At 42.8% G+C, this 20,109-nt stretch overlaps 1 protein-coding gene across 1 annotated transcript in view; it reads left to right on the top strand.

Moving 5' to 3' along the window:
- Positions 1-14,441, top strand: part of LOC125243739 (angiopoietin-1-like) — a 36,316-nt gene extending 21,875 nt beyond the window's left edge. The window contains exons 5-9 of the mRNA XM_048153560.1: positions 2,083-2,210; positions 9,164-9,265; positions 11,639-11,805; positions 12,450-12,580; positions 13,515-14,441. Coding sequence (XP_048009517.1) covers positions 2,083-2,210; positions 9,164-9,265; positions 11,639-11,805; positions 12,450-12,580; positions 13,515-13,675 — 689 coding nt within the window. The 3' untranslated portion in view covers positions 13,676-14,441. The remainder of the gene's footprint in view (positions 1-2,082; positions 2,211-9,163; positions 9,266-11,638; positions 11,806-12,449; positions 12,581-13,514) is intronic.
- The last annotated feature ends 5,668 nt before the right edge of the window (positions 14,442-20,109 follow it).

Genomic DNA, 20,109 nt, shown 5'->3' with positions numbered 1-20,109 from the left:
ATCAATTTGCATGGGTTCTGTGGCTGGTTCTGGGGAGCTGACGGGTTCGGATCGACGGAGGAGGTTGGTGGTGGATGACTGGCCCTGGTGTTCTTGAATACACGACTGCATACGGGACCCCACGCGGATGGCGAGTTGGATGAAGCGTTCTAATCCCATGGAGTCCTCGTATGCAGCGAGATGCAGCCGCACGGAGGGTTCCAGCCCCTGACGGAACGTGGTGATGAGGGCTTGCTCGTTCCAGCCGCTGGTGGCGGCTAGCGTTCGAAACTGCAAGGCATATTCGTTAACAGAGAGATTTCTTTGCTTTAGATTGTAAAGTTTCTCACCAGTCGTGGAATCAGTCAAAGGCTTCCCAAATACTTCCCGGAAGTGGGAGACGAACGCCGAATAGGATTGGACGACTGGTCCTTTCTGGGTCCATAGCGAATCTGCCCATTGCAGAGCCTTCCCTTGCAGTTGTGAAATAATGAACGCTATTTTAGCCGTGTCTGTGGTGTAGAGGTGCGGCTGCATCTCCAGGACCAGTTCACATTGGAGAAGGAATCCGCTGCATTCCTCCGCCGATCCAGAGTAGGGCGCCGGTTTGGCCATGGGACTGGCGGTGAATGCAGGTGAAGGAGCGGTGCTGGTGGGTGCGGAGACAGCCGTGTTGGGGGATGACGATGTTGAGGGCTGTGGTGTGAGTGCTCGACGCAGCACGTCCACGAGCTCCTGGAATGGATCGTTGGTACTCATGCCGTTAAGTTGTTATGGTCCGGTCTTCTGTTATGATATAGACACGGAGGCAGAGATAAAAGCAATCCAGGTGAGCTTTATTGAACGATATGTGGAAAACAGAGTGATAATGGCTGTTATCAGGTTCTTGAGAGATGAATGTAAAGTAATACTGTCCTTGTATGGTTTGTGGATCCAGGAGTAGAGCTGAGATGGAGGGAGACGTTGGAGACACTCACACACACAGAAGGGTAAGCACACGAAGGGACCAGGAGACGAAGGAGATGAAGGAGATCGCTGGAGTTGGTAAGTATGTCGATGGGGAGTCCTTAAGGTAAGCATATACATGAAGTAGTGCAAACGAGACCGGACAGTGAGTGTGTGTGAGTGTGGTGGCTTTGTAGTGCTGGTGATTGCAGAGTGAATGAGATGCAGGTGGCGGTGATTAGTACGCTGGTGATTGGGTGCGTGGGTACTGTGGTGAGGTGGAGCCTGGCGTGTCTGTGACAGTACTATCTACTGGAATTTTATATATACCACCATCTATCTTGATTAGATATCATCAAAGGCACCATTGAAATACTAGTATGAATTAACCCATTATCCATAGTCTATTTTCAGAAGAACATTCATGAGATCACAAACAATCTGTATTGTGTTGCACTGACAGTTTTGTCAGTTCACAACTCATAATTAATTTCTTTATGTCTGCTTTACATCATGTACACTTCAAATCTGACTGGCCCACATCAGGGTTCTTGCAGACCATAAGTAACCTCCTTAGCTGCCAAGTTTTACTTGGATCTGAAACATTGTGTGAAAAGTCACAGAGTCGACCACTTCCCATGTCCCTCTAAAACCTTCATGTACTGATATAGGAGGCTGAGCAGTTAGAGAAAATTGTATATATAGAGATGGGTTCATTCACTTAAGGCTTTTAGGATTCAGTTGGGAGCCCAACACTGAATTGAGCAAACATCTAATTTTTAGGTAACACTTCAGTATGGGGAACAATGATCACTTTTAACTAGGTGCTTATTAGCTTGCATTTTGGCTGTTATAGAAATATAAAGCACATATTAATGCCTTATACTGCATTACCATATTCTACATCCCTTAATCCCAATACCTGAACCAACTACAACTATTAATAAGCAGTAAATTAGGAATTTACTTAATATTGAGGGAAAAGTCAAAGTTAATAGTAAATATGTGTTCCTCATACTAAAGTGTTACCAATTTTTATATCCTAAAGACTGACAAGTATTTGTGGTTAGTTGGCTTTTACAAATCCTTTTGTTTTCTCTCTCTATAAGCAAAATTTTAACAGTCTGTACTTTTTATATCCTTTCTTATTTGAAGCAGTGAGTCCAAATGTTTTCAAGCAAATGGATGATCAGATAAAATACAGAGACTGTGCCGAACTCTTCAGGGCTGGATTTAACAGGAGTGGAATTTACACCATCTACATTAGCACGCAAGACATGCATAAGGTCAGTCTAAATGTGGTCTGATAACACAGCTACAGTAGTCAGGCCAATAGTGTTGATTGTCATGTGTTATGCTGTATGTGTATCTATACTGAACTTTTATTTAGTTTTAATTTTAAAATAGTGCCTTAATGCACGGAGACACTATAAATAAGCCATTTGTTGTTGTCTTTCCCTTCAGAATCTGAACACTTTTTTCTGTGGTGCTTTCAATATTATCATCACACTCTTATGGTGATGAGATTTGGCGATTTGGTGGCGAATTCGCATGAATCTCATTCATACATTTTTGCATGATCTACTTACATCTATTCCAATGTGCTACTTTTCCATTGTTTTTCTATGTAAACACACTAGACAGACAGACTAGACACCGTTACACTCGCGTCTCACGTCTTTTGAACACATGAGCACCACGTTCCCTTTCAGTCAGTCACGTTCGACGTACGTCAGTAGTGACCGACGAATTGGGATATCGCTTAGAGAGCCCTATCAGCTTCATGTGAACTAAAACAAGCCAATGGAATTGGCGTGCGATATTTGCATAATGCGCACCGCCTCCGACAGGTGAATATAAATAGGAAGCAGATGCAATCGCACTCTGTCTTTCGCTTCGGAGCCAAACACTGGTGTCCTGCTTCAAAGAAGACTTTCACAAAGTGAAACTAAAACTGCCTCAGAAGAGGATCAACAGCGCTGTTTTGTGTTGGCAGTCAAGGCACTTCAGCGAGGTCGCGAGCTTCCGGGGAGCCTGAGCTTAAAGCTCTCAACTGCTGTTTTAACAGCAACTCTCAAATCTTCCACCTAAAAGAAAAGTGTGCGTTGCGATTTGGGCCGGTTCCCCCGGTGTGTTCAGGTAGTGGTGTACCTGAACACATCGCGTCACTCCCTGTGTGCTTCAGCACGAGTGAGCTGACTGTTCCCCTTCTAAAAGAGCTTCACAGATGAACCCTGACAGTATGTCATTTCGTCTGTGCGTTACTGGGTGCGGTCGTTCCCTGGTCCCTGCTGATGGGCACAATCGCTGCATCTCGTGTTTGGGCGCTCAGCACGCTGAAGCAGCTTTTGTGGATGGTTTGTGTTCCCATTGCGGGAATATGACTATCGCGGTGCTGAGGTCTAGACTCTCCTTCCTGAAGTCTCAGGAAGCGGGGGTCCCCTCCCCTATGCCCCGTTCGACCGTTTTTTCCGGCCCCGGTCGGAATGGCGGTTCGGCGGCGTATAGGAAGGGTGACTTGAGGATCACGGTTAGGGCTTCCCCGCCGAGCGTCGCTCCGCAGGCCCCTGCCGCCTCATCAGCACCGCAACCCATCGTGCTGCTGTTGGTTTCCGCTGGGCCCTCTACGGACTGTCCAGCCGTTACCTTTGGTGCGCCTGCAGCGGAGCAGATGTCGATCTCTGCATCGGAGGGTGAGCCAGAGTCCTCGGGGGAGGAAGATCCGGCTGCGCTGCCGCCCTCCGGGGTGGTAGCGTTGCCCGAGTCAGATCCCGAGTTGACGGCTGTGCTTTCCTGGGCCGCCGAGTGTGTCGGGCTCGTGTGGAATCCTCCACCCTGCCCCGGCCCATCTCGGTTGGATGATTGGTACTTGGGGGGGGGTCGCGCTGGTCAAACCCAGCATCCCGCCCCAATGCCCTTCTTCCCGGAAGTGCACGATGAGGTGACCAGGTCTTGGCAAGCACCGTATAGTGTTCGTGCAAGGCCTGGTCCCTCATCCGCCTTCACCTCCCGGGACGGTGGGGAAGCCAAGGGATACGCAAGGATCCCACCAGTCGAGCGGTCTGTTGCGATGCAGCTGTGTCCAACGGCCACTGGCTGGCGTGGTGAGCCGCGCCTCCCGTCCCGGGCCTGTAAGTTCTCAGCCGGTCTGACTGAGAAGGCTTACAGAGCCTGTGGGCAGGCTGCCTCCGCCCTGCATGCCATGGCCCTTTTGCAGATTTACCAGGCAAAAGCGCTATCGGAAATGCCCCAGGAAGGGCCTGACCAACAGTTGCTTGGGGAGCTGCGCGCTGCCACTGACCTTGCCCTCTGGGCAACGAAGGTGACAGTGCGCTCTGTGGGTCATGCGATGTCTACTCTGGTAGTCCAGCAATGCCACCTCTGGCTGACCTTGGCGGACATGAGGGAAACCGACAAACATCGGTTCCTGGACTCCCCCGTGTCTCCGGTCGGCCTTTTCGGCGACGCAGTGGAGAGCTTTGCCCAACAGTTCTCCGCTGCACAGAAGCAGGCTGAGGCCATCAAACATGTCATGCCACGGCGGTCCGCTGCTGCCTCCACCCAGCCGCCTGTGGCTCAGCCTCAGCCTGCTCGTCGCCGAGGGCGCCCGCCTGCGTCGTCCTCCGCCCCTGCTAAGTCGGCGAAGCAGCAGCCTACACCAGCCAAACAGCAGGGTGCCGGTCGCGGACGTGGAGGGGAAGGTTCCTGCTCTTCGGGAGAGTATTCCATCATCTCTCCCACCCCTGGAGTAGGGCCGGGGGGAATTTGTGTTGTCTGTCCATCTACCCACCCCCGGTGCGTCTGTGGTGCCTTTGGTCCCACTGGTTCGGAGTCTGGAGGCGTGGATCGCGCTTCCCAGCCCGTCCCGCTGGCTCATTCGCACTATCAGACTCGGCTATGCGATTCAGTTCGCCCGGCGTCCCCCGGTTTTCAGGGGTGTCCACTTCACTCAGGTGTCGTTGGACAGTGCACCTGTTCTCCGGGCGGAGATTGCTGTCCTTCTGGCGAAGGATGCAATCGAGCCGGTCCCTCCAGCCGATATGAAGTCGGGGTTTCAGGTTCCTGAGGGGGGCAAGGAGACTGAATCCTCCTCACCCTTCCTCCGTACCCTCTTGGGACCTGACCCTGGTTCTCTCAGCTCTCCAGGGTCATCCCTTTGAGCCTTTGCAATCAGTCGACCTGAAAGTAATGTCTCTTAAAACTGTTCTTCTGGTTGCATTGGCTTCCCTTAAGAGGGTAGGGGATCTGCATGCATTTTCGGTCGACAAATCGTGCCTAGAATTCGGGCCCGGTGATTCTCACGTCATCCTGAGACCCCGGCCTGGATATGTGCCCAAGGTTCCTACCACTCCCTTCAGAGATCAGGTAGTGAACCTGCAAGCGCTGCCTTCGGAGGAGGCAGACCCAGCCCTAGCTTTGCTCTGTCCCGTCCGCACTCTGCGTGTGTACGTGGACAGAACGCGAAGCTTCAGGACCTCAGATCAGCTCTTTGTCTGTTACGGAGGCCAGCAGAAGGGAAAGGCTGTCTCCAAGCAGAGGATGGCCCACTGGATAGTGGATGCCATCGCCTTGGCGTACGAATCCCAGGGCGTGCCTTGCCCGCTCGGGTTGAGAGCCCACTCCACCAGAGGGGTGGCCTCTTCCTGGGCGCTGGCTCATGGCGCCTCGCTGACAGATATCTGTAGAGCTGCGGGCTGGGCGACACCTAACACGTTCGCTAGATTCTATAGCCTTCGTGTAGAGCCGGTATCTTCCCGTGTACTCGCTTCCACTAGCCGTTAGACGCGTTGAACCCGCTCTAAGTGTCGGCTTGCAATGCCATTCCCGCCCCCTGGGCCGGATGCGTGCATATTTTTGACTCCAGTCGTGTTCCCCGCTTGGCGAACCCTGTCGAGTTCCTCCGCCTCCCCCTCCCCCTTCGGCTCGGACATTGCGGAGTGTCTGATGCCAGGCCTACATCCGTCGCTGACGCTGTCTGTTGGCTGGGGTCCATATGTCGTGACTCCTCTACGTGAGCGGTCCCATATGTGTAATTGTCCACGGTTTAAAACTCCCTACGGCGAGTCCGTGTCTTTCCCTTAGCAGAGCCAGCTCTGCTGTCACCTGTCAGATGAGTCTCCCCCTACCCAGGTGGAGCCATCCCAGGGACTCCATATGTGCACTGCCCCCCGGGCCAGTCCATATGTGTATTCCCACGTAAATTCCTCCCCCACTGGGTAGGTAGTGGTCTCCGCAGCGTCCCTCCGGGTTCGCTTCCCCAGTGTAGTCTAGTTTACTTAGTGGGTATCAGGTAAAACAGCAGTAAACTTCTCGGCGTGAGCTCGCCCCCTTCTCCATTCCTCCGGTGCTATGGGCGGCTAGAGCTCGCGTTGAGCACTGGAAGGGGTTTCGTAACTGTGGTGCTTTAGTCGGGATCCCAATTCGTCGGTCACTACTGACGTACGTCGAACGTGACCGACTGAAAGGGAACGTCTCGGTTACATATGTAACCCTCATTCCCTGAAGGAGGGAACGGAGACGTACGTCCCGTCGCCACAGTTTCTGTACCCTCGCTGATGTGCGGACACCAGTTGTCTCCTCAGCGAAAAACAGAGTGCGATTGCATCTGCTTCCTATTTATATTCACCTGTCGGAGGCGGTGCGCATTATGCAAATATCGCACACCAATTCCATTGGCTTGTTTTAGTTCACATGAAGCTGATAGGGCTCTCTAAGCGATATCCCAATTCGTCGGTCACTACTGACGTACGTCTCCGTTCCCTCCTTCAGGGAACGAGGGTTACATACGTAACCGAGACGTTTTTAAGACACCATAACAAGTTAAAAGATTTTCAACTTTTACACTCAGCAAAAACCATTCCTGAGTGCTGTGTCTCGTGTTTTTAGACACAAAGATGCGTTCTGTATGAAAGAGCACTTAGGGTTTGACCTTTCAAAAATGTTTGAATTCATACGAAATCACCAACTCTTAAAATAGTCACTTTTCTCAGTTTGGGTTGAGCATTATAGAGCAACACTGGCAATGAGTATGGGATGAGTTGGCAAAACTTTGGGGGCGGGGCTATCTTTTTGATTGACCAATGACAGGTAGGGGCAGGGTAGTGTTTATGAAACTTGTTTGAAAACAGGTTTATTTTTTGTTTGAAAAAAAAAAAAAAATTCTGTTTAGTCCTTTAACTAGTGATGCAGAAACTATACACTTCATTTTTATAAACCAACATCAACATACTAACTATTATGTCAGTGTAAGTGTAAGTGGTTAACCAGTCAGTATCTGGTGTGACCACCATTTGCCTCATGCAGTGCAACACATATCCTTCGCATAGAGTTGATCAGGTTGTTGATTGTGGTCTGTGGAATGTTGGTCCACTCCTCTTCAATGGCTGTACGAAGTTGCTGGATATTGGCAGGAACTGGAACACGCTGTCGTATACGCCGGTCCAGAGCATCCCAAACATGCTCAATGGGTGACATGTCCAGTGAGTATGCTGGCCATGCAAGAACTGGGATGTTTTCAGCTTCCAGGAATTGTGTACAGATCATGCTGCAACATGAGGTGATGGTCGTGGATGAATGGCACATCAATGGGCCTCTGGATCTCGTCACGGTATCTCTGTGCATTCAAAATGCTATCAATAAAATGCAACTGTGTTCGTTGTCCATAACATACCCCTGCCCATACCATAACCCCACCGCCACCATGGACCACTCGATCCACAAAGTTGACATCAGCAAACCGCTCACCCACACGATGCTGTACACGCTGTCTGCCATCTGCCCTGTACAGCGAAAATCGGGATTCATCCATGAAGAGAACACCTCTGCAAAGTGCCAGATGCCATTGAATGCGAGCATTTGCCCACTCAAGTCGGTTACGACGACGAACTGCAGTTAGGTCGAGACCCCGATGAGGACGACGAGCATGCAGATGAGCTTCCCTGAGATGGTTTCTGACAGCTTGTGCAGAAATTCTTTGGTTATGCAAACCAATTGTTGCAGCAGCTGTCCGGGTGGCTGGTCTCAGACGATCTTGGAGGTGAAGATGCTGGATGTGGAGGTCCTGGGCTGGTGTGCTTACACGTGGTCTGCAGTTGTGAGGCCGGTTTGATGTACTGCCAAATTCTCTAAAACGCCTTTGGAGACGGCTTATGGGAGAGAAATGAACATTCAATTCATGGGCAACAGCTCTGGTGGACATTCCTGCAGTCAGCATGCCAATTGCACGCTTCCTCAAAACTTGCGACATCTGTGGCATTGTGCTGTGTTATAAAACTGAACATTTTAGAGTGGCCTTTTATTGTGGCCAGCCTAAGGCACACCTGTGCAATAATCAAGCTGTCTAATCAGCATCTTGATATGCCACACCTGTGAGGTGGATGGATTATCTTGGCAAAGGAGAAGTGCTCACTAACACAGATTTAGACAGATTTGTGAACAATATTTGAGAGAACTAGGTTTTTTGTGTACATAGAAAAAGTGTATGTGAAAAAGTCTTTGATGAAAAATGGGGGCAAAAACAGTGTTGTGTTTATAATTTTGTTCAGTGTATATAGACACATTAACTGCTGTTTTGTTTTACAGTACATTCAAAGTGTAGCGCATAAACTCAGAATAAACCTTGAGCGACATACTGAATAAAGTCATGGCCGTACATAAACCAGAAATTAGGTGTTTGTTTTTACTGAAGTAATCAGCCTACAGTATATCTATTACAGAATACATTACACTGTATTGGATATTGACCGGCTCAGGAAAAGCACAAGCTGGAAATACTCTTGGCTGAACTCTCAGAGTAACAGCTGGGTGAATGCTGCACTCCAGAACTTACACTGCCTGCACTGGCCTCGTAAATTATTTCTGAGTTCTGTCAGTGGCATGTCCATTATTACATTTGACCTGGTCAGTGCCAGTATTAGTAAAAGAGTGATACTATTCAAGAATTAAACCGACTAAAATTAGATACATTCATTCAAAATTGTGAAAATCTGCAGCGGTAATTTCAATGCATTTTTGATCACTTTAAATTACATAAGAACTAAAACACCACAAGTTATTAAGTAGTTTTAAAATGATTTGTTTACATTGTAAGTGCACAAATGATAAACACAATCTTCTTTATAAAACATACATTTATGCTTACCCTTAGCTTTTTATGCACCATTCTAAGTTATGGAGATAACTCTGAATTTAAGGAGTATAAATGCCAGAAGCCTCTGTCTTATGTTATATCTCCTCCTAGGTTTATTGCAACATGGAAAGTGCTGGTGGGGGCTGGACCATCATACAGTCAAGGACAGATGGAACGCTGGACTTCCACAGAACCTGGAAAGAGTATAAGATGGTAAAATGCAGTCCTACGGAGTGAAACAAATAATTTATTTAGATACATCTGAAATGACAAATGTTCTTGGATTCTAGGTTTACTCCTCTGAATTAAATAACAAAAAGTCTTATTAAAAAAAAAAAAAAATGAAGGATCATAATTTTTTTTAATCAAGCCAGCCAGCCAGCCAGCAGTGGAGTTCAACATGAACAAAGGGTATTGAAAGGACAAATCACTAACTATCACGGTCACTGGTTGCAACACAAAGGAAAATAATCAGGATCTAGCTGTAGCAGGCACCCTGGAGGTCGTGGGCAGGTGTTGGCAGGTTAAGAGACCTCCAGGGTGGTACTGGAGCCCAGGGCAGATGGGGCAGTTCAGGGTGCCATGGCGGGTCTGGCCCTTCGGGAGGCCATGATGGATCAGGACGTTCGGGGCGCCATGGCATTGTGGCCTCCGTGGCCTCGGCCTGGACTCCAGGTTCGGCCACTTGGCCATGGGTATACGGAGCGGAGTCTGGAGCGGGCTCAGGGACTGGAGAAGACACTGGACTCTTGTCAGGGATGGTTCTTGGCTCTGACCAAAAGTTGATCAGCCAGAAGTCCTCCATTAGCTCTGGAGAGGACTTAGGCATCGGCCATTTTGGCTGAGAACTCATTTTCGGCGACGGCCATCCTAACCGAGGGCTCAGGCGTGGCGGTGGCCATCTTAGGACAAGGCTCTGGGATGGCGGCCATCTTTATCTCTGGACTGAGGACTTGGGGAAGTGTTGGAGGGCAGAAGTGGACAGATCCATTGGAGGGGTATGTGGAGGGAACTGGCTTAGGGTGAGCTGCCAAGGCTCTTTGTGTCTTCAATGGGGCTGGATGAGGCATATACTTTTCTTTAACTTCCTCAACTTCAAAATTTGAACCATTTAAATAGAGAATAAGATTAATAGACTCGACTAGGGAGAAATAACAAGCAGGTTCGCTATACCGAATGGTATCCCTATCCAGTCCCATATGAAAACACACAATGAGAGAAGCATCAGGCCAGCTCCCTGATGGGAGAGCTCGAGAAACTCCTCCACATACTTCTCCAAAGGCCTTCCAAAGATAGTCCTCAGCCAGGATCATGTCTTTAGCCGCAAGATCCACATAATCAGGTCTGTCTTTCTGTCACGGTCGCTGGTTGCAGCACAAAGGAATATAATCAGGACCTAGCTGTAGCAGCTTCTTTATTCGAACAAATTCAAAACTCTATAAAACATGTAACACTCAGAACAGAACAACCAACTTAACACTGACAAGGACAGACAAAGAACTGAGAAAAACACAGGGTTTAAATATATATATATGATATATATATATATATATATATATATATATATATATATATATATATATATATATATATAAAAAAAAACAGGGGAGCTAACAAAATAATTATTGAGACACAGCTGGGACAAATGAACTCAATGAGGGTAACCATGGGAACAAACAAGTGGCGGGAAACTGAACAAAAGAGAACATGTGACTAAAGAAAAACAAACTCATAACAGGTGTAACCCTGACACTAGCTTGGTTTGTACTTATTAGCAGTGCTGATTGAGGCCTGGCATAACTCCCAGAAGTGACTGGCCTGGCACACACAAAGAGGCAGCAGTTGCCATCTTGATTAGGCTCATCGAGAAGACATGATTTGCCTGTAGTATGGACAAACACTATTGATTGCACCTATCTCATCAGAATAAAGCACTTTGGTTTCAGTTGTAGCCTTGTGTGCATGTGCCATACTGAGTTTGTACCAAACTTGGTTTCCTGGATTTTGTAACATGTTTTTGATCATTGCTTGTTATAAAGGGATACATATTGTGAACCTTGAATTCAGCTTGAATTTTTAAGTAAACCTTTACCTTTGCACTTGGGTCTTCCTGTGTTTCACTATACATGAACTATCATTATCAATTGTCAAATGACAGTCTTGAATTCTGCCAATGTAGAACTGATAGTTATAGATAATGTAACAAATAATGTTTTAGTGAAAATGTAAAAATGCAGAAAGGTTTAGGGAATAGAGAATATTAAAATATAGTTTGAGTTGTCAATTTTATATACTGTAATGTGTACAAAAAAAGCATGATTTGTAGGTAAATGCCACCATGATTGTTGGCCCCTAAACCTACTGGGTGTGAACAGATCTTACAAAAACATATACCTACAGTGGTGCTGTTTGTATGAATTTGTACAATTTGTGATTGTACAAATTTATACAAATTCTCCATCAGTTTGCTCAATTTTAAAATATTTGTCTAAATACTCACAAACTGTCATGATGTTTAAACAGTAGAAGTCAGTGGAAAGTTCCTATACCCTCATAAAAGAACAAATGTGTGTTTGTGTGTTTCAGGGCTTTGGGAGTCTGACTGGAGAACATTGGTTGGGAAATGAGCTGGTGTACCAGTTAACCAATCAGAGGCAGTATACTCTTAGACTGGAGTTGACAGACTGGGATGGAAAACTGGCCTTCTCCCAGTATGACAAGTTTTACCTTGGTAGTGAGAAGCAAAACTACAGGTAGAGAGACAAATTTATTAAAACTCAACTGTATTGTTGTTTTTCAGCAGCTCACGACATGAGCACCACCTTTTTGAAGATGCTTTTTGAGTCAGCTTCTATTCTATTGACTGTGCGCCACTGAACTATTTTAGTTTACCCCATAAACTTGGCATGTTTTTAACTAGACACGCTGTCTTACAATGGTGCTGTTTGTGGTGAAATGGTGAAAATAAGCAAGATGCATCACAATGGTCAAACATATCCATCTGCTGCATGTTTACAAAAAATGGCAACCCTTTAAAATAAGGTTCAATTCGTGCATTAGGAACTAACAATTAACTGATTTAGGCAGCGTTTATTAAGGTTAATTTATAAATATACTATTTTTCTTTGTAATCCATGCTAGTTTTTAATACGTTTACTATTATAATTTATACAGTATGACTTGAAATATATTCATAAAAATATATTACAATTATAGATTATAAATTAACATTAGCCAAGCATTAACCAAGCATTGTTCATGGTTGGTTCATGATACCTGGTGCATAAACTAATGTTAATGAATTGAACACTATTGTAAAGTGTAACAAACAAACAAACAAACAGGATGCCGTAATGCTTTCTATTATACTCTCTTATTGTCTGTCTTTCTCTGTTAGGTTATTCCTGAAGAGCTTCAGTGGTACAGCTGGCAGGCAGAGCAGTTTGGTGATAAACGGGGCCGACTTTAGCACAAAAGACATGGATAACGACAACTGTATCTGCAAGTGTGCACTCATGCTCACAGGCGGTAAGCAGCACAATAGCAGTGGTGTAGGGAGCATGTAGGGAGCGCCAGAAAGAGCTGCTGTAGGCCTCTTGACAGCCTCCCTAACCAGTTTTCTCTTTCCCTCTTATTAATTTTGAACGCCCTGTAATTGATAATGTCACTGCTGTGTCATACCTCATCCACTTGTTGATGACTGTCTTCACTGTGTCACATGGTGTTTCTAATGCCTTGGAAATGTTTTGTAAATCTCACCTGAACAACACCTTTCAGCAATGAGATCCCATTGATTCTTTCCCAGCTCTTTGTGGCCCATGGCTCTTGTAGTAACATTTTAACTGAGAAGATATCAGAAAATCTTACAAGAACAGCCGAGATTTATTTGGAGTTACTGAGAGTAACTTCAGATGAGGATGTGTATTATTTCACATGAGATTGATGTTTAGTTAATTCTGAACACATATCCAATTATAAAAGGCTGTGCGCACTTACGCGGTTAGGTTATTTTAAGTTTTAATTCGTATCTTTTTTTTCTTCTCTGAAATGTGTCATGAATTTTCAGTAGCTACACTAAAAGTGCAAAAGAGTTCTGATATGATTTATCTTTACATTTTTACATAAAAAACAGCTGTTTTAGATTAAGATGTAGGATATTATGTTTCTTCTATAGACTTACATTTAGTCTGATCCATGCTAAAAAAGAAACTTAATTCTAAATGAAGTTCTAAATTAATCTTGCAGATGGAAACATAAGGCTCTGTCCAAGTTCTTTGAAGTGTTTTAAACACTAAAATTAGCAACAGACTCATACTGCCAAGCTGGTTTAACCTGTAAGACATGAACGTCTGTAGACCAGTAGAGAGATACAGCTCCAAGGGTAACAGAATTCAGTACCAATCCATAAATCCATCCTAACATTCTAACATTACATTTCTCTTATTTCTTTGTTCTTCTGAAGGCTGGTGGTTTGATGCCTGTGGCCCATCAAACCTCAACGGCATGTACTACACCTCTGAGCAAAATTCTGGCAAACTTGATGGCATCAAATGGCACTACTTCAAAGGCCCCAACTACTCGTTACGTGCCACCACCATGATGATCCGCCCATTAAACTTTTGAGGAATCAATCATGTGTCATCATTAAATCTCAAATTTCTTCAGGTATTTTCCCACAATGAATGAGCTTATATGCTGTGTAACAGGCTAAATATTTTCACCACGTTTGTGTGGAAAATGAAAGGTCAAACTGACATTTCTTATTTGTTTCTTACTTTTCGTCATTTTGTACATTGTGTTCTTTATGTGTCTATTGTTCACTGGAACTCTCCCCTGAGGACATGACATACCAGTGTCAACAACTTTCAGTATTAACTGGTTTCTAAAATACATTTTTATTTGGCCACAATCAGAAAAGAAACAAACACAAGCATTATTTAAGGAAAAACAATATACGGAATATGCTTGATGCATTTTTTTTTTTTTTTTTTTAATCAATGCATGACTTTGTAGTAAATATGTTTTCTGGAATCATTTCTGAGCTTGAATTGCATAGCCTTAATGGCAGTTGTGTCATATATAACATTTTACATAATCTTTTTACATGTCTAAAAGAGTAAATTTTACATTTTGTGTATGGATATGTGGACAAAATATGATTTATGAGCAGTAGCCTGTGTGCTACGTTGCTAGAAGCAGAATATTATAGGCTGATTTGTGTGCAGTAAAAGTTGCTGTTAACTGTTGGGAAAGATCTGATGTATCATTTGTATCTTTCAAATTGAATAAACAGTTGACAAAACAGGCCATGTTGTTTTTATTTCATTCTCTGATTTGACTAGAACAAGAGTTCAGGTGAAACTGAGAATACTGTCATCATTTACTTTCCCTCAAGTATTTTCAAACCTGTATGAATTTCGTTGTTCTGCTGAACACAAAGAAAGATATTTGGAAGAATGTCAGTAACCAAACAGATCTCGCCCCCCATTTACTATCATAGTAGGAAAAATAAATACTATGGTAGTCAATGGGGGTGCAATCTGTTTGGTGTGTTCAGCAGAACAAAGAAATTCACAGAGGTTTGGAACTACTTGAGGGTAAGTAAATGATGACAGAATTTTCATTTTTGGGTGAACTATCCCTATAAGCCTCTGATTAAGAAACCGCAACTAGACTATAGGAAATTAGCAAACACACCAGAGTCCAGATCAATCTCAAAATCCGTTCATGTCTCAAATATTAGATAAGTTTTTTTTTTTTTTTTTTTTTTTTTTTCAAAAAGTGCTGTTTTTTGCAGAAAAATGGTATCTGAAGAATTTCAGTCAGGTTTTAGGCCCCATCATAGCACAAAGACTGCACTTGTTAAAATTATATATTACTTGCTTCTAGGATCTGACTACGTTCGACACCATAGTTAATGACATATTCCTAGATGAATTACATTGGCATTCAGGGACATGCATTAAGGTTTAGATCCCACCTCTCTGACTGTTACCATTTTGGTTGTGTAAATAAGGAAGCAGCAGTAAAGTACGGAGTGCCGCAAGGATCTGTATTGGGCCCTTTGCTGTTTACGTTTAATTGAACTTCTTCTATCACGCTACAATCCAACATGCTCTTTAAGGTCACAAAACTCTGAACTTTTGATAGTACCAAAGATGTCAAAATCTCTATTTGGACGGAATTAGTTTTACATGGAGAGGTGGGGCAAAGTAATTATTACCAGAGTTTCTCAGTGATTTTAGTCCTATCTGAATGTGCCATCTCAGTCATCATTACGGATAATATCAGTAAAGATTATGGTGACTTTTACCTTCTGTTAAAAGGTCCAGCTCAAAATCCCATGTAAATAGACCAGCTGTAAAAGCTAGTAATTACAGTTTATTAAGGTTAATTATGGATATTTTTCTCACAAAAATGCATCGCTTCACTTCAGAAGGCCTTTATTAACCCACTGGAGCCATATGGATTGCTTTTAAGATGGATGGATGGGCTTTTTTTGGGTTAAAAAAAAATGTCACCATTCACTGCCATTATAAAAGTCTTGTGTGGCTTATCTGAGTCTGAGGGTGTCTTATCTTATCTGAGTCTGAGGGTGACAAGATGGTCTTTGTGTGTCCCAGGGGATCCAGAGGGAGCTGAGGAGCGTGGAGAAGGTGGAGAACAGCAGCGGTGGAGAACTAGGACATATCACAGGAACAACAGGTAAGTAATCAACAGGTAAGTGGGTCAGGTAAGGTTGACGAGACCAGACAAGGGAGTGCCCTGGGCCCATATGTATAAAGCCGCTCAAAGTAAAATTTTACTCTTAAGTGTGTCAAAATTCTAAGAATGACGTAATTTTACTCTTATTCCTAGACTTAAGAATAAGTATAATTCATAAACATTCCTAAGTGTCAAGACTAGGTCTTAGCTCCTAAAGAGCTATGAAGTCTCCTAAGTTAGGAGTAACAAGATGGCAGCAAAGAAGAGGAGACACACACTTTGCAACGAAGATATGATGTATTGGAGTTATTTGATGACATGGAGTTGATAAAACGATATAAACTTGATTGACAATTCTTTTTGTAACTGACCTAATAGGAAATGTAATAACTTTAAATAAATGTAATGAATTTTATAAATATTACTTAAACAATAATTAAGTTTAATGCATTTTAATACATTTAATAACTTTGAATAAACTTTTTATAACTTAATCCCCCGGTTTCACAGACAAGGCTTAAACTAGTCCTAGACTAACTGCATGTTTGAGCTGTTTTAACTGAAAGCAGCTGCCCTGATATATCTTAAAATATGTCAGAGCCATTGTTTTGTCTCAAGATACACACCAGTAATGTTTTTGTGTTTTTTTCTAGTGTATGTTTATAAATGCTACTTAAATGTCCTAATTGAACTAAGGCCTAATCCTGGTTTAGTCTAAGCCCTGTCTATGAAACCGGGCCTAAACGTAACAACTTCTCCCACTCTACAAATCAATGATCTAACTGTAAATGAGTACACCCCACTTGAAAAGTAACATTTTAAACAATATCTCAATGAACACAAAAACAATTTCCAAAATGTTAATAAGACTAAGTTTTATATAGCATCTATTTAACTTACAACATGAAAGTAAGATTAATAATATAACTTAGATTACACATTTTTCAGTTTTAGTCAAATTACAGACAGTTGACTATAAAAGGGTGTAAAAACCCCTTCCCATTTCATACTGTCAGCAATGGTACCAAATCGTTTCCTCAAATACCAACTACAACATGCTCAACTGCAGGTAATGGCATCATATTTGATGGCATCATCTTAACCCTCTACCGCACGCATTATGATAAATCTATAGAAAAAAAATATTTGACTCTTTTTCTTTTCTTAGAATGGCTTAACTTGAAGTGCTCTAAAAAAATTTTTGGAAAAAAAAAATATTTTAAGTTTCTTTGTTATGTTGCCATATGGCAAAAACGTACAATGGTGGAAATAACTTTAATGTAAGTGTATATAGTTAATATTTTTCCTCAGAAAGGTTGTTTGTATTGAATCAATTGGTGCTATTATAAGCTTTAGCAGTAAATATAAACAACACCTTATACATATTTTCCAACATCTTGTGCTTTTATTTATTCCATTCTCTTTTGCTGAATAATGCTTTATATTCTTTGAATTTCATTACGTTTTTCATGAATGTTACTTAAATTGCAAATTTAAACAGTTAAAAACAAATATAATACAGTTCATCATGTATCATAAAACATTGACATAAAACCAAAAACATTGCAGTTCATGAAAATTCAACATTATGCAATCTTATGAGAGGAAGGTTATGAACATGAACCCCCCATAATCCTTGAAACTTTTCTGTAAGAAACTTCAAAAAGCGTTTTTTTAAGAGGTGAGGCACAGGTACACATCACATTTGGTGCACTTCACCCTAACAATACACTTACATCCACTTGCACCTGCCTTTTTGAGACACCATGGTAGACCAGTGGTTGGTCTGGGCCAGTATACTGGCTGTGGTGGCAGGTCTCTGATGTTGATTTAATCCATAATACAAATATCATGGCAGTCCTTAACATACGACTAATCAACATTATATCATTAGCATTAATGTTGTTATTGCTTAACAGACTGCAGCTGACCTTTGCTAGCTAGCTAACCTATTACAATAATGTCATTCCATTATTGCGCAGTGTTGCCATATGGCAACACAGACATTTTATCAATTTACCAAAAACTATTTTCATAAAAACTTTTTTGAGTGGTGAATATGTCATCATAACTTACCTGAGATTATGTTACCAATTTTTTTGTGAATGTGACATGGGCGGGTCCTTGTTTGTTACTGATGTTTTAGTTTGCTTTCAGCAACTACTCACAAGAGACGGCAGTCTGTCAGAAATCGCGCTACAGAAAAAAATTGCATGTCATGTGACTTAACCAAAGCATATCATTGGCTAAACTAAGGTCTTCTCTTACCAACAAAAAAATTAGAACGTTCTCGTCAAGAGACAGTGGCAAGGAAATGAACACAAAGCGTATGTTGCCTAGGGCTGTCAAAATTGCTCAAAAATGACGTTCGAATATTCCCTCTAAAAAAAACACGAATATTCGAACTATTCGAACATCTGGTTGCGCATTTTGTCAATGACGCGCATTACATCAATAACAGGACAAATTAATACAAAGAGACATAACTACTTATATAGGTAGTCTATTTAAGTTTAAACATATTTGACAACGTATTACTTACACAAAAACAAGTAAATCAACTAATGGCCAAGACCGCAGACCTCACTCTCTCTCACCCTCATGCTCTCTGCGCATAACGGTTTAAATGAACAAACAAATTTTGAGCGCTGATCAAGAGTTTTGTGCAAGCAATTTAGGGTCGCGAGACTCGCGACTCTTGTCCCAAATATAGCAGGCTTCATTCAGTGATTGAAACAAATATTATTAATATTAATTTAAGTTTTACAGCATATTGAACGCTCCGAGCGAGCTGTGCTGTGGTAAACATGAAACTTTTCCTTGACATGAAACGGTAAATAATCAAACCAGTGGAAGCAGTGTATTTATCCTTTATTCATGCAATATCTATTCAGTCAGTACAGTAGCCTACACTTAAGTAATGTTTCTGTTTAACGTTAAATAAAATGAGGCACACAATTCCGAGAAATGTGAAAACAAATAACTTTTACCCTGAGGTTAAAAAAAAAATAAAGTGCTATTAATTTATTAAAAATTTATAAATTAATTTCTCCGTTATGGCCTCTTGTCGTGTTGCAGACAACGAGCTTGTGGCGGGCGAAGCAAAGTAAGTGTCAAGACGAGACTGTATGCTAACTGTATCTTACATAGCTTGCATACAACTTTATCTCGCGGCTCAACAATTTGACCTCCTACCGACCAAAATCCAAAGTACTTCCAGACATGGCTTTTTAGATTTTGGGGGGTTAAAATCGCTTTCTCTGCTGCGGTCGAGTTGGGCTCTGCACTTTCTGCCATCTTCCATGCAAGAAGCGTTAACTTGCCAGACAGTGCGACTCCTGTGACCTGTCGCTGAACCCTCAGGCGAACCCTCAACCCTGCTGTGGTTGTTTCCCTGAATGGATTGTTCCCTGTTATGTGTTCCCCTTGTGTCCTGCCCTGCCAGTTCTAGACTGTGTTTTCCCCTGTTTTGTTGTTGTTGTTGTTGTCCTTTTCTAAATAAAAGCCTGTCCAAGGTCAGTGTTGAGCAAAGCAAGGTTGGGTGCTTCCTTTTTTTTAACAACGGGAGACAAGGCTCATTTATTTTGCATCACTGATTCCATTAAATTTATGCTAATAATAAGTTACGTTCAATACTCCCTGTCTTTTGGCGATGGCAGTGGAAGTGCACATTCTTCTGCACATGAGGATCACATCACTGGTATAAGAGTCTGGTAATACAATAGCATTTACAGTACATTATTGGGTAAGTTAGGCCACAGACCACTGGACAGTGGAGCATTCTGAGCCTTCACATAGAAACATTTGTGAAAGGGTATGTGAAATTAAGTTTTACAAAATGGTATCGGAAAAAAAAAACACTTTTAAAGTTAACTAAAAAAGACATTTTTGGTGCCACTTATCTGTTTAGGTTCTAGTTGAGATATGACACTAAGTGGACAACACTGATTGGTGCAAATTATAGTACTTTGACGGACATAATCTTGACCATTAATTTACCGTTCATGTCTATGGAAGTATCAGCTTATATTTGTTACCAATCATCACTGCTCTTGAAGCAGCCTTATGGAAATTATGGGGCATCACCTTTGTTACGGCTCACTGAGCTGTGCTCTACTCCAGTGCATCAGTTGAGGGCACTGTTATTTCAGCTCAGCCTTGAAGTTAACCAATTTGTCTTCCTCTATATCAGCTCTATATGTCAACTTTGCAGAAATTCAACAGGAACTGTTTATTTTTATACATATTAATGTGTGTTCATGTCAGCAAGGTTCTTATGTGGCCAAAATCTATATTGTATTATTCGTTTTACCACATAGCATTCTAAATGGGTCTTACTGTATATATTTGTC

Source organism: Megalobrama amblycephala, linkage group LG13 (assembly GCF_018812025.1).
Source record: "Megalobrama amblycephala isolate DHTTF-2021 linkage group LG13, ASM1881202v1, whole genome shotgun sequence".
NCBI classification, from domain to species: domain Eukaryota; kingdom Metazoa; phylum Chordata; class Actinopteri; order Cypriniformes; family Xenocyprididae; genus Megalobrama; species Megalobrama amblycephala.
This window is presented reverse-complemented; position numbering and strand designations above follow the sequence as displayed.